We start from the raw sequence: 16,136 nt of genomic DNA on the forward strand, positions 1-16,136 counted from the left end.
TACAGTAACAAAATAGCTTTTATTTGTATAAAATGATAGCAGTGTTATATTATATTTTATTAAGTATAATCTTAACTAATTGCTCATGAAAAAGTATAATTAGGTAGAAGAAAGACTAAAACTACAGGGTAATTTACAAATCCTTTTAGCATTTATAAACTGGTTCACAACTGAGCTCAATCAAGTTTCTTATTGAAAGTTTCATCTTCTAATCCCTCCCAACTCATCATCATTGCTATTAACTACCGGAACTACATTCATTACCCTCCACCCCCCTTGGACCACAATGACTGCCATGATTCTGGGATTCCAGGATAGCAAGTCTATTTGCTCTGCTGTTTATATAGTCAAATACTTGTATCACCATGATCATTTGGACTCAGGATGTCCAGACAACCAGAACTATCATTAGAGCAGGCTTTTTTTTCTTTTAGGACAATGACCATTATCTTTTGACGAGATTAATTAATTACTAAATATATAAACACAATTGTAAGAATTTTATATAGTATTTAACTGGTAAGAAGAGACGTGTTAATCACCCTGTAGAATTGTTTATGACAAAAAGTTTAAACAATATAACATTGAGAAAAGGGCAAACTGGTTTCAGAGTGAATGTTTTTCCCCCCAATTCCATTTCTACCATTTTCACATCTGCCACAGACAAAAAAGAAAATGGATTTTATTAATTTGTTTATTTTGTAGATGATTCTTCAGTTTTTGTTTCTTCAGGTGAGGAAGGATTTACAGGTGTCATCTCAATTTCTTCAGATTTTGGAAGTGATGTCTAGATTAAAGAAAAAATGTAACCGTGTTTGATTTTGAATTCATTAAAAAAATTAAGGTTTAGCATGAAAATTACAGCCCCTATTGGCACCAAAAGAACAATGAGATTAGTCAAGCACTGTTGCTTGTTCCAATTTCAAATTTTTCCTTTGTTTAACCCTTTTGATACCAACCCTTCTGCGACTTCACCCCGATTCTAGAATACAAATTTCTTATTTAAAAGTGACCTAAAAAATCTTCCAAAATTTCATGTTATGTTCCAGATAACAGCTTAATGATTTTCAAAATTAATTGAAACAAAGACAGCATATTTCAACAAATATGGTAACAGAAGGGTTAAGAGTTTACTTACTATGTAAGATAAAGGTGTTTTCAGTAAAGTCTGGAATATTTGTTGTAAACCAAGAAGGGACTCTGTTGTTTTGTGGTACAGTGTTGAAGAAATATCTTTGATGGATTCAGTCTGAAACAGTACAATAAAATAAAATTAGATTCAAGTTTGAAGTTCTTTCAATTTCAGAAAATTGCACAAACTGTAATTGGCATTACTGGTTATAACAAACTGTACCCAATTGATCTGATCAAACAGAACAGCCTCTTATGAAATTAACATGCAAGTGGCAGAGTACTCCACAGACATGCAATTCAGTAAGACACAATGTGACAAGGCTGGCTCTTTAAAATACAAGCACTACTCATTTTTGCTAGTTGAGTGGACTGGAGTAAATGGTCTTGCTCAAGGACAACACACCACCAGGCATCAAACTCGGACATGAACTATAACAATAAGGCAAATATCCAATTGGTGAAATAACTTACATTCTGTATCGTTGTGTAGAGGTTCTGACTGTATTGTTGAGACTCTTTCATGAGTTGCTTAACAATATCTGGAGTTTCTGGTAAGTTGGACGAAATAAGATGAATGGTTTCTTGCGCTTGCTTTGCAACATGGCGAGCCAAAGTAATGGCTATTTCATTGTTCTGCAAAACAAAAGAAAAAGAAAATCCAAGACGTTAGAGCAGTGGTTTTCAACCAGGGTTCTGCAGAACCTTAGGGTTCCGCCAGTACATTCCAGGGGTTACGCAAGAAGTTACAAAACTGCTAAAAATCGACAGTAATTTTGAATTCTCTTGTGCAGATATGTGTGCATAAGACAATTAAATTATTGCGCAGGGGTTCCTCGAGCCAGTGGAATGTTTCCTTGGGGTTCCGCTCCAGCAAAAAGGTTGAAAAGCACTGGGTTAGAGTGTAATCCTATCTGTTCTCGTGTTTCAGTCTTTGGACAGTGGCCATACTGGGGCACTGTGTTGAAGGGTTTAGTCAATTTATCTCAGTACTTATTTTTAAGCTTTGTACTTATAAGTTAGGTGGACATAAACACACTAACACTTGTTCTCAACTGATGTGAGGGGAAACAAAAAGTGTTCATTTACCAAATCCACAAAGGTTTTGGTCACCCTAGGGCTATAATAGAGACTTGCACAAGGTGTTGTGCAGTAGAACTGAACCTGGAACCACAGGGTTGGGTGGCAAGCTTCTTATCACCCCAGAGCAAAATTTACTTATGTAAAAGTTATGTTTACCTCATTGACATTAACCCTTTTGATATAAACCTGTCAAAAACTATTCCTGGTTCCGATACAAACTGTTTTAATCTTAAGAAAAAACTGCCATAAAAATCTATTAATTTACGTTCCAAACACTTAATGACAATTATTTCACAAAGTTCTTTGGTGACAAAAAGATGCTGAATTGACAGAGTTACCAGAGCATTTGCTAGAATGGTCTTATGGTATTTATTCTTTGTGTTCAGAGTTAAAATCTTGCCAAAATCAATCTTGTCTTTCATCCTTTCAGGGTCGATAAAAAAGAAGGTAATGGACTAGCAAAACTGTTAGAATGTCATACAAGACGCTTTGCAATATCTGTTCCCACATTTTTCTTTAGAATGGCAACACCTGTGATATCACTGGTACTAAGCTGTAGTGGACCTAAAGTTACAGGCTTGTCTCTTCAACAACACTGACATGGAGAGAAGACTTGTATGCATAGGTGACTACAGCTTTCACAAAAATGCTTACCCAGGCCTGTGACATGTTCGACCCTAACTCATACAGATACAACAGCTTAACTTAAAAACTGTCTGAGCCCATGGAGTATCATAAGTTTGTACAAAGTCACTTGGTAATATTTAGAATAACAGTCTTGAACAATGTGGACAATTGTGTTAGCCTTCTCTGGGACAAGACTAAACACTAAATTAGTTCCAGTTTTGTATTCCATTTGAATAACAGAAACGAAAATCATTATGATAGATTACTTTCGACAAATTCCATATCAAACTTTTTTTTTTTTTTAATTATTACAAAATTACTCTAATTAGTCAAGATATAGGTGTCTAAAAATGTAGGAATATGCTTACAGTTTTTTCATTAAAGGATTTTCCTGCATATGGGTCTTCTTCACTCATGACTTCCTTCCATGTTGCCATAACTTTTTCCTTAACATTTTGGATCTTTTCTTGAGAAGAACCAATATTCTGTTGCAATGTCTCGATCTGCAAATCAATTTAAAATGTCTGATAACTTCTCTAAACAACTTTATACTATTTTCTAACAAGAAAAAACTGCCCATTTTAATTGATTTTCAAAAGAATTTGATAGGGGTTTAATAAAAAATATTTTGTACCATAAATTATGCAGTTAAAAAAGCAAGTATTTAATTTTATCAGTTGAAATCAAAACTAGAATGGCAGTGCCATGCAGATAAATAATATCAGACCAGTGTCTTTGACTAAATGTTATTAAAAAGAACCAGATGCTTTATATGATTATCTACTTTAAATCTTCATTTTTTTTAATATAACAAAATTCCTGCAAACGTTTTGCTTTTACAGTTTTTTTTTTAAACCACATTTGTGTTGAAATGTTCCATTTGTTTTAATTTTGAAAATAATTTACTAAAATGATTCATTAACTCATTACCATATTTCTGTTAAAATATATTTCATTATTTTCAAAATTAACTGACACAAATTAAGTATTTAGTAAAATAACTCATTATTAAGCTGAAGTTTGGAACATAAAATTTTGATTTGGAAGATTTTATTTAGAAACCACTTTTAAACAAGAAGTTTATATCCTAGAATTAGAGGCAGTCTGAGAAGGGTTGGTATTAAAAAGGTTAAGCAGATATTTGGAACAAATGAACATGAAATTTCAATGCAAAGTCACAATATTGATCATTTTAACTAATAAGTTTGCACTATAGAATCAGGATCAGTTTTGAGTGTGTTGGTATCAAAGAGTCTTGAGTGGGTTGGTATCAAGACATGTTAAATAAGGTACCAAATTTTACCCTCAATGAATTAACTACACCTTTTATACATCTTGCACATTTTCCATTATTACAAGGCTTCAGACTTATATTCCAGAAGAATGTGTTATATCCATACTGCTGTGGGAATTATTCACAATCTAGGAGGAACCATGACAAAAGAATCCAAACAGTTGAGTGCCTAGTGCATACACCCACAATATTCATTCATTCTTGGACAAAAGACCAATTTTGTAAGAATTTACATTTGCAGCCCAGACTTTATTCTGGACAAATAATTTCAGGTTCCAGTCCTACTAACTGTATACGGAGTAGGTTTTTAGGGATTGCTGTGATAATGCATTGTCTGGTGCTGTTTATCTTGAACACATTTCACTGCTCCATCTTCGACTTAAGCAGCAGCTTTATGTCATTTTTCTCCAAGGAAACGCTATCAAATATAAAACCGCATGGAGTGAAGAAATTTTCCCTGGTACAGGGCAATAGTTTACTGAAGTAGCATACCTAGATGATCAGATAACTATTCTTGATATTAATCCCTTAGCATTCAGATTATTCTGTCAAATGTATAATACTAGTTTGTTGACATTGTTTTGAATTAATCATGCATTGTCCGAGATTTCAATGTGATTGTGTATTTTCAGAATGACATTGTAGGGAAGGTATGAAAGGCCAGATCTAGCCACTTTGAAACATGAAAATTTGAGCCAGATACAGCCAGTTTAAATGCTAGAAATGAATATTACTAATGAAATTAACCATAAGGAGAAATACTTACAAGAGCATAAGATGCAATTAATTTGTTCAGGGCTTCCTTGGAATGAGTCTGTGCACTTTCCAATTCTTTCATTGCTTTTGCATAGACACGTTTCTTGAGCTTCAGAGAAATGTTGCCAACACGAGCTAAGGAGGCTTCTTTAGAGGTTTCCAGTTCTGGAGACACAAAGAATCATCATATAACTAATGAAATTGGAGCAGTGGAAAAAAAAAAAACAATAAGCAAGTGGGAAAATTAAGAGTCTTGACTGTGTTTAAGTCAAAGTTTCCAGCCCCTGCAGATTGAAAACAATTTCAGACAGAGACCTAAGGAATTTTTTTTACAGCAACTGTGTTGCCAAGGAAACATGCAAGGAAACCTATTTCTTTAAAAGTTTTGAGAGAAGACAAGCATCTTTCCATCAATGTCAGTTTTAACATGCACTTTTCAATGTCTGCATGGGTCAGATGAAACTTGAGGCAGATTTTATTTGGTCAGCTCTCATCCATTTGCAAGTCTCGTGTTGTACATGGTCTGAGATTTGGTTCTACTGCATGGCACCTTCAGCAAGTGTCTCCTATTATAGACCCAAGTTAAACAAAACCTAGTGAGTGGAATGTCTTGACATTCCTGTTATACAGCTGTTGGCATTTATCTTCCATGAAGACAGTGTCCAACCTTAGGGAAATATTACCCTGCTTGGAAACAGGTGGGGATTGGCAAGACAGGCATCTGGCCAAAGAAAATCTGCTTTAATAACATGGGAAAGTGAATGTTAAAACAATGACATTTTACTGCTATATCTAGGGGTTAAACAAAAGCTTTACAAGGATCTCTACAAGGGACCTTCCCCCCACCCACATTTATTTCATCACTTAACACCAAGCCAAAACGGACAATGGAGCCTGGTGTGGCTCCTAGCCTCACCAGCTCCTGTCAAACCATCCAACCTATGCCATGATGGAAAATACTTCGACTATAAATTGCGGAAAGGTCTCTAGAGTCATGGTGCGAGACAAGAAAAATCACCCATGGACAAGACACCAGTCTAGTTCAGTGACATGGCCAAGTGATCTGGTACCCATTCTTGAAGTCTTCACCAGATTCCATAGTATTTAACATGGCTTTAACTGACACAGCTATGATTAAGTGTATTTGCTAAGTTATATAAGGAGATGAGCAGATGGAAGAGAAACCCTTAATTTTAATCCAATGAACACAAGATTTCACTTTTATACAGCTTGCATAATTTAATTAATATAATGTATGCTTTTTGTGGTTACCTTTGCCTGGTTCCTCAGAACCATCAACAACAGGCAGATATTTATCAAGAGCATCTTCAGAATAGGTTAAATAAACCTCCACCTGGTGTAACAGTTGCTGACCATAATCAGTTTGAAGCAGCCACTGCAGCTGGCTGTAAGTGTAGTTGGAAGCACGAAGCACCTGTTTAATGCCATATTCCTTGCTGTTTTCCAAAGAACTGAAATACTTGATGTTGTCCACAGTTGTGTCCCCAAATTGTTTCACAGCATTGACCTTTAAAATATTCAAATTTAAAGATTAAAAAAAAAAAAAAAAATTTTTTTAAATCAGCAAATTACAATTTTTTTTGTAGGAGGTGTTATTGCTACGTTTTAGCTATATTTATTTATCATTAAATGGTTTCCATTCATATATTCAGGTTAAATTTCACATGTGATGTTTGGAACAAAATTTTATATTTTCAAAGAAAGTTTTAGACCATTTTAACCCTTTAGCATTTAAACCAGCTAAAACATTCTGTTTTATGTTCAAACTAAACAGATTTGACCTCTCACACCTACCCTACAATGTCATTCGAAAAAAAATAATCACATGGAGTTCCCAAAGCCACAAGATAATGTACAATGAATTCAAACCATTGTAAATAAATTAAGCATTACATTTCACAGAGTACTCTGAATACTAAAGGGTTAAAACAAGGATATTTGTAGACATCAAGTACTGTCTCAGATAGGTTGATATCAAAAGGGTTAATTAGCAATATGAATTTAATCAATAGATGTTCAACCAATACTATAAGAAAAATTCAGACTTAGAAAGCAAAATTCTATTATTAAGACTTATGGAAGATTTGGCTAAACTGACTTTACCTTATCAACTGCAGGCTGCACTAGATTGGAGCACATCTCTTTGCTGTCAGTGACAATCTGTTAAAATATAACATAACATAATAGCATTATATATAATAAACAGTTCCTCTCACAGAGAAATGATAGAAAAAAAATTCTTATACTGGTTTCAGTCACTAATCTGTGACCATGCTGGAGCACCACCTTTTCAAGGGTTTAATCCATCACAAACCCAGTACTTAGCTAAACCTGGTATTATTTTATTGTTTCATGAGTGCAACACCCTATCCACTAAACCACATGCCTCCACTATGTAAGAATGGTAAAATAGGCGATAAAAATGAAGATGTCCTAGTTGTTCAATCAACTGAACAACATAGTATGTAGCTGGCTGAGTATTCCAAATACTCATGTTAACATAATCCTCAAGTAGAATCAGCAGGACAGAGACAAAGCCTATTAAGTTACATGTACAGTGCACGTGAATGGCTTCTACAGTTTCTTCTACTTTTACTCAAGATTCAGTAAACTTGAAAGTATTCCAGTGTGATGCACAGGAGGCTTGAACCTTGGCCTTCATGATTGCAAAGGAAGCTTTTCATCATTCTGTTATGTCGCACGTTCGGATGCCTCTACTACTCAACTTGACACTGCTCTGTTCTAGTCTACTTCAGCTGCTATTCTGACCTCGACATCTAGGCTTCTCCCTCTATATCTTTGTATTGGGCTAACCTACTCCATCGTCTGGGGGCGTCCACACAACACATTCAAACAGTGATCAACTTACTTGCTGAGGAGTCTTTTTGATGGCAGGACACTTCTCCTCCAGTTTATCAAGTTGGTTGCATGCAAAGTTATCAGCAGCGTTAACTGAAAGAACAAATGAAATCAGTATCAAAACTGTGCAGAGGTTAACCTTTCGGCATTCAGATTATTTTGTCAAATGTGTTGCTTATTTACACTGTTTTGAATTAGTCATACATTATCCGATAGCTTCAAAATTTTGATGGTGTGACTGTATATATTTTTAGAATGACATTGTAGAACAGGTGAGAATCCAGATCAGGTAGTGCTTCGCTTTGAATTTTCAATCAAATGAATTGATCCCAGACTGATACTTATCCAGTCTCTTTTACCAAACTGCTAGGTTACGGGGTCAAACACACCAACAGCAGTAGCCAGCAATGGTGGAGGACAATACACCACCTAGTCTGGGAATTGGAACATTATATACATATATCACACTCATGAGAAGCTTCTTTCAGTTTTCACTTACAAAGCTTTGGTTGGGCCAGAGTTATAATAGCAGTCATTTGTCCTATATGCTGTAGAATAAGACTGAACCCGGAAACAGAAAGTGAAGTTCTTAACCTCACAGCTGTTACATACATAAAAGATTGTTGACAAGTCATCTGATAGTTTTGCACTTTCAAAACTGCATAGAATAAAAAATCCTTTGAGATAACAGCATCCAGCTTAAAAAGCATAACGGTTATTAACAGGCACAGGAGTAGCTGTGTGGTAAGTAGCTTGCTTATCAACCATATGGTTCGGGGTTCAGTCCCACTGGGTGGCACCTTGGGCTGACCAATGCCTTGAGTCGATTTGGTAGACGGAAACTGAAAGAAGCCCGTCGTGTATGTATATATATATATATATATATATATATATATATGGCGGTGCCCCAGCATGGCCACAGCTCAAGAGCTCAAACTGGAAAACGCGCGCGCGCGTGTGTGTGCGTGTGTGTACGTGCGTGCGTGCACGTGCACGTGTACGTGCGTGTGTGTGTGTGTGTGTGTGTACGTACGTGTGCGTGTGTGTACGTACGTACGTGTGTACGTACGTACGTGTGTGTGTACGTACGTGTGTGTGTACGTACGTGTGTGTGTACGTACGTGTGTGTGTACGTACGTGTGTGTGTACGTACGTGTGTGTGTACGTACGTGTGTGTGTTCCCCCAACATCACTTGACAACCGATGCTGATGTGTTTACATCCCCATAACTTAGCAGTTCGACAAAAGAGACCGTAAATAAGTACTAGGCTTACAAAGAATAAGTCCTAGGGTCGATTTGTTCGACTAAAGGCGGTGCTCCAGCATGGCCACAGTCAAATGACTAAAACGAGTAAAAGAGGAAGGAGAATGCAGCTTAGAAACAGCTGAATATGTATTTAAAAAAAAAAAAAAATCCACTGACAAGGTTTTGTTCAGCCCTGGGCTGTTATTGCTGGAACCTATTTATAGTGGGACTAAACCTAAAACCATAGGGCCTAGAGGCAACCTTAATCACACAGCCTTGCAAATACACAAAACAATTAGAAATCACATAGAACCCCACTTACCTTACATCAGAGCAAGGTTTCCCCAACATATTTCCACCCACCCCAGGTCCCACTGGTAGTTGGAAAAAAACCAACTTAAGTTTAAATATTCTATCACAATTATTTAATACAAAATCATCAACCAGTAACTTTGTACTAAGTATGAATAAGTACATTATTGACAACCATTTTCACAATTCCATCTACCACTATAAAAAAAATTTGAATCCCAGCACTACCACCACCACAATTTTCCCAGGCCCCACAGACATATTCCTTCATACAGGACCTAGTTTTAAACCATTTTATTGAAAGTCACGTTTTTGTTTAGTACACAGTGTAATGCTTATGTAAAGAAACCAGTGAATCTTAGTCAAGTTTCCTAACATAGCAGGTATGAAGATTCACCATAAAGCACTAAATTATTCCTTGTTCGATTTGCCACATTACTATATAATTTTCATAGTCAGCAATATAAAATACAAACTTACTCTGAGGTTGATATTTATCCAGAACTGGTTGAGCAGTATTCAGAACAGTTTTTGCTCCACTTTCAGCTTTATCAAAGGCATACTTCACCAATGTGTTGTACTCCTTGGCTTTGTTATAATATGCAGATAGTTGAGTCCATGTACTTTCAATGACTGGGATTGAAGAAAAACGCTTCACGAACTGGACTTGTGTCTCTTCGTTGTTGCTTTGCTCGTGTTCCATGTTAGATCTTTGCTGATTAAAAGTCCTAGAATAAATAAAGTAAACGTTAAAAAAACGAAGTTACATAAAAAAAATTAAATAAAAGGTCAAGATTAACCATCAACGATTGAAGTGTTTATGGAACACCTGTATAGCCCTGGAAGGTTATTTAATCCTCTGACAATTAATTTTCACTTTCTAAAGGATTTAACTTTCGTTTAATAACAATGATTACATTTTGTTCTGTGTATTGTGTAATTGCGTGTAAACGTGTTTAGTAAATTGCTAGTATGGGAATAGTAGGCATAACTTTGTAATAATAGCTGTGTGTGATGGAAAGGGAACGCTTGCTTCACAAACGAGATATCTCTCGCAGCTAGATTACAGCAAAACGATAATAACACTTCACATACACTATAATCTCAGTGACGTGAGTGACAAATAATGATCATTAAAATAAAAGACATTAATAAAAACAGTCAGAAATATAGGGAGAAACCTATCATTACCTCTTGCTGACACGGTGTGTCCTTTCTTAAACTAACTAGTAAAAGTATCTCAAAACCACCATTTCAAAATAAGTGCAGGCGTGGCTATGTTGTTAACAAGGTCGCTTCCCCACCATAGAGAAGCGTGTTCGGTCCCACGATGTGGTACCTTAGATAAATGTCTACTGCAATAAACTCAGGCCAAACAAAGTGTTGCGAATGGATAATGTGTGGGTTCGCACATGCGTTTGTCCGTCCGACCTGCGGCCGAACCATCGAGCACACATCAACTGGTTGGTCACAGTTGGAACACACTGTGTCTTGTCTTCTCCCATGCGATATCCTTGGTCATCGTCGACAACAACGGACGTACCGATAGAATAAATATATGTGCGTATATAAAAGAAAGAATATAATACGTACATCCGAAGGAAGAAATTAGTATTGAATAAAAATGGTCAAAAATGTTTCACTTCAGACAAAAAAAAAAAAAAAGTGTGACTGTGATAAGCTCCCCACCCCCAATCACATGGTTCATTCCTACGGTGTGACACCCAGGGCAAGTGTCTTCTGCTATAGCCTCAGACTAACAAAAGCCTTGTGAGTGAATTTGGTAGATGGAAACTGAAAGAAACCCTCTGTGTGTGTGGTCACCACCGCTTGGCAACCAGTGTTGGTAGGTTTACATCCCCATAACTTTGATCGGCAAACGGGATCGCTAGAATAAGGACAAGGCTTTACAAAAAAAAATAAAATAAAGCACTGGGGGGTCGATTCATTCGACTAAAAGTGAAGTTAGTGCTCCAGCATGGCCACAGTCTAATGACAAGATAACCTAAAATTAGTTTCCTTCAGAGATTATAGTTACTTTTAGGTTTTGATTTTTTTTTTTTTTTAATGTTTCGAATAAGAAACAAATTAAAACTGATCTGGGAAAGATTTCCGTCCGGCCCCACTCCCCATTTTCTCCCCAATTTTATTTTTCCGAATCATATTTTCCCACAAAAGAAAAAAAAAAAAAAAATCTGAAAAAAGTAAAAACAAAATGAAGGTAATTCGGGTTGGGGGTGGTAATTTAAAAATGCCGAATTTTGCCAAATTTTTTTTGCAGATTCGTATTCCCCGTAGCCGAAAAGAGGGGGTGGTGTTGAAAAAATGTTTAAAGGAGAGTGGTTGAGGGGGGGGGGGCGAAGTCTTGCCCTGATCTGTTAAAAAAAAAAAAAAAAAAAAAAAAGGTAAAGATTGTCAAAATATGGAGAATATATTAACAACAACAGTCTAAATACTTTGTAGTTGGACTAGAGTGAGATTTCATGTCAAAACATGACATTTTGAAACAACTGAGAGTGGATGTTTCCGTTGTAGTTCTCACAGTCAATCCTACTCGCACAGACAATCTCCTCTCCAAACTTTGACACATTTTATTTAAAGAAAAGAAGAAAAAAAAAAAGGCGGGGAGCGAGAAAAGGAAAAAATTATAAATGTTCAGGTGCATGAGTGGGTGTGTGGTAAGAAGCTTGCTTACCAACAACGTGGTTTCGGGTTCAGTTCCACTGTGTGGCACCTTGGGTAAGTGTCTTCTACTATAGCCTCGGGTTAACCAACGCCTTGTGGGTGGATTTGGTAGACGGAAACTGAAAGAAGACCATTGTGTGTGTGTGTGTGTGTGTGTGTGCGTTCCCGTAACAGTCTATCGGTCCCCTTTGCCGAACCGCTAAGTACTAGGTTTACAAAGAACAAGTCCAGGGGTCAATTTGCTCAACTAAAGGCGGTGCTCCAGCATATCCACAGTCAAATGACAGAAATGAGTAAAAGAATACAAGAACAGATATCATCTGGGGTGCCAACACCTTTTTTTCTTTTTTACGGATTAGTAATTTCAAGAGTAGATTACGATCGAGTAAAAAAAAAAAATCACAAGGGTTGGTGGGAGAGTTTGTTCCTCACCCCACCCCAATAATTTTGACTTTTGAAAATATTTTCAGATCCATGTTTTAAGCATCTAAAGCGAGGATTCTTCAAAAGCATGCTCAAAGTAAATCTGAAATTTTTCGTTAAGTCAAAACTGAAGAATTGCAAAAAAGTTGGGGGTGACAAAACCGCTCTGTACATTGTAATCAACGCTATTTAAAACGAACACGTTCCAAAGAATTACGCTTTTTTGTGGGGAACACCAAATACTTTGTCATTCTATAATAATGCACAAAGAGATGGCTCATTACGCAGCACATTTAAATCATTTAATTAATCCAAACGATGCGAGAAAAGCTTATGGCACATTCGATAGCAATCATAATGGTGCAAATATCTCATAGGAAGTTTTTCCCTTCAATGTTAATTTATGTTAATTTAATAAATCAATGTTAATTTATGTCCTTCATATAATTATCTCAGGCGCTTGCTGTCCGAAAGGTTGGGGCCATTCCTTTGAAGTATCTTTCAGTGGTTTCAGTCATTAAATTGTGGATATGCTGGGACACCACCTTAAAAAGGTTTATATAGTGCAGTGGTTCCCAAAGTGGGCAGGGCGGACCCCCTTGAGATCGGTAGAAAGATCCAGGCATGAGGGCGGTTAAGAAAAGTGGAGCGATGGATGTAAAAACAACAAAATGTGTAAATTAGGTTGTTTTGTGGAATACAGTGGTTTTGAATTTGCTGGAGAAAGTGGTCCGTGTTTGTAGAGGTGCGTGGGTGGAGGGTGTGCTAGGAATGTGGCCTGGGTGGCCAACCTGAAAGAGTTTGAGAACCACTGGCTTAGTCGAAGATCTACCCTCTATCGGACAAGTAGTAGGAGGGACGGACGGACGGACGGACCCGCATACAGGACAATAAAGAAATATTGAAACAACGGGTTAGAAAAAAAAAATCGGTTAAACTAAAGCATTTGACCCGAGCCTAAAAACAAAAGAAAAATAGTGTAATATGTGTAAAACAACTTCCTCTAAATGAATACGAAAAAAGAAAAAAAAAAATGCGCGCTCGTGAAAGGGGTGGGTGGGGGAGAGGCCTCGGAAAATTCACATCGTGAATGTTCCGAGTCGCCTCACCAGAGCCAAGAAACAAAAGAAAAATAGTGTAATAGGTGTAAAACAACTTGCTCTAAACGAATATGAGAAAAAAAGAAAAAAAAATTCCTGAATTGGTTAACTTTCATAAGTTGTATGTTAAAAGACGCCGTCGATATATCTGCTATTGAAATTAGAATTCACAACCCACTGGACCCACCTTCAAAAGTAAAACATTTGATAAAACCTGTTAACTTTTTCTCTATATTATACATACGAGACGGCAAACGGATTCTAAAACAACTTTCAATATAGTAGTTGCATTATAATAGTTCCCCCCCCCCCCCCGCTCCCAAACAAAAAAGTAAAATAAAGCACTCGCACTATATTCGTTCTTCATTCCTGTTCTTATTTTAACTGATGTCCTCTGTCCGGAAATCTTTCGTCACACATCTGTGACCTCTTCAGCGACACTTTCCGTCCTCGTGTAAACTCCTGCTCCAGGAGCAGGAGAGACTTAGCGGAGCAGGAGCATACACAAGGGCGGAAGGTGTCGCTGAAGAGGTCACAGATGTGTGACAAAAGCTTTCCGGACAAAGGAACAGTAATAAACGAGTGAAGAATAAATATATAGTGCGTGTGTTTATTTGGGAAAAGAAAAAAAATGACCGTCCCGAAATATAACCAATCCTTTCTGTAATAAAGGAAGAGGATAGTCGAGTACATCGACCCCAGTGCTTAATTGCTAGTCATTTCATCGACTCCAAAGTTGCCCTCGGCGTAGTCTGATGAAATAACCATTCGCATTTAATAATTATGAGGATGATGAAAGCGCCTGACTATTTTAACTGCTGCTAAAATTCGGCACGGCTGTCGAAATTACAAGGCTAGTGTTTTGAAGTTGCAAAACATTGGGTGCGCCAGGCTGGGTTTTTTTTCTTTTTTAACCAAATAAAAAATAAAATAACTTATATTTCAACTTTCTGCATTTTACGTTAGTGCTGTCACGTTAAAAATTAAAAAAAAGTGACCATTATTATAGATTTAAACTTCGTAGAATGAGTAAGTTTAACTTTTTCATTGATTTGCAAGCTGAAGTTTCGTGTGTTTTGTAAACTATTTGGGAGGTGTGTCTGGATCAGTTAACTTCGTAACTTTCTGAGTATATTATTTATATGGGAAAATACAGAATTAGAAGTAATTTCCCACCTCCCGAATGATGAAGTTGATAGGAATAAAAACATCTCATGTGAAGCGGTGGGGATCGAACGTAGTAAGTCGAGGGTAGAACTCAAGTTACGTCAACGAAACCTAGAGTTGAAATTACAGGCTGTTAAACATTTATTTTAATATTAACAATTAAAATTAATATTGGTGGAGGTGAATAAGTACACCACCCGTCTTCTGCGTAACAAAAAACCCTAAACACAGGTGTGCAGATTCTTTACTTTCATCCCAATGTTATTTTTTTAATTACATACAGAAGCAAATATCTAAAAAAATATATATATACATATAACAGAAGCGGTAGGACAGAGGCAAGATATTTAACGGTGTTTAGATCAGTTCAATTCATACCATCCAGGAATTTGAGTAAATAAAGATGCAATAATATAAATAGATTAAATAAATTAACATGAAGCTTAATGCCAAAAATATTTTGAAAAAAAAAATCGTATTTATAAAAATATACACCTATATATTCGTCTATAGTTGTTAAAACTTTAGTATAAACGGGATTTTTTAAAAGTCAGCTTCTTTTAATGCCCACTGCATTAAATATTGCTTAAGAGTAACAAAACAACTAATTATTAACAATAGTTTGATTAATGTTAAATTTGTTACGAAAAGAAAAAAAACAAACTTTCCAACTGTTAATGAAATTACAAAGTTTTGATGGCAAAACTATAAGTATACCAAGTTATTACTATAACTAGGTATTGTAAATAGACATAAAATATAGAAGAAATAAAAGCTGTTCTTGTCAAACATAATAAACTTACTGTAATCAATCAAGTTCAATAGTTTGGTAAAGGTCTTCTTAGTGAGACAACACCTTCTCTGTAGTCTGACTTATTACGCTATGGCACTGAAGATCTGCCGACGGCTCTTTTATACTAGTTTCCTCCTGTTTAGTTTATTAACTGTAAATGACGTCAATATCCTCTGTTCTTAATTTTTGACAATTCGAGAAGCAAGGTCAAAAAAGGGGACGACCGCGTGGAATATGCGTCATTTTGATAAAATTCCTACGTTGGTTTGATCTAGTCAGAGAGATTATAAATTTGTTAAGAGCAGTTTCGTTCAATTTTGAAGAGGTTGTGGTACAAAGTTTATGATAACAGGACGAAGACAGACTTGACTGGAAATACGATCGATTAAACGGGTGAGCAGACTAGGTAAATGAAACTGATAGACAAACAAGAAACACAAGGTTCTAATGTAGAGGCACGAGGCCTTAGATTTGGGAAGAATACAGTCGAGAACATTGACCCAGTACTTGACAGGTGTTCCATTTTTATCGGCCCCGGAAGGATAAAAGGAAAGGTTGACCTCGACAGGATTTCTCCCATTTCCCCGAGGTCATCTTAAAAAGAAAATAAAGTAAAGAAAAACACAATCAATTGATAGG

General features: G+C 36.3%; 1 protein-coding gene across 1 annotated transcript; it reads right to left on the minus strand.

Annotated features, from left to right (window-relative positions):
* Positions 1–15,663, minus strand: LOC115217866 (perilipin-2). The gene is made up of 10 exons (XM_029787579.2): positions 15,508–15,663; positions 9,810–10,057; positions 7,782–7,864; positions 7,016–7,072; positions 6,164–6,419; positions 4,902–5,056; positions 3,210–3,344; positions 1,606–1,767; positions 1,139–1,249; positions 1–787 (listed from the first exon to the last, which is right to left on the minus strand). The coding sequence occupies exons 2-10, from the start codon at positions 10,030–10,032 to the stop codon at positions 695–697; spliced, it is 1,275 nt and encodes a 424-aa protein (XP_029643439.1). The 5' UTR covers positions 10,033–10,057; positions 15,508–15,663; the 3' UTR covers positions 1–694.
* Positions 15,664–16,136: the final 473 nt, after the last annotated feature.

This window comes from Octopus sinensis, linkage group LG12 (assembly GCF_006345805.1).
Source record: "Octopus sinensis linkage group LG12, ASM634580v1, whole genome shotgun sequence".
NCBI classification, from domain to species: domain Eukaryota; kingdom Metazoa; phylum Mollusca; class Cephalopoda; order Octopoda; family Octopodidae; genus Octopus; species Octopus sinensis.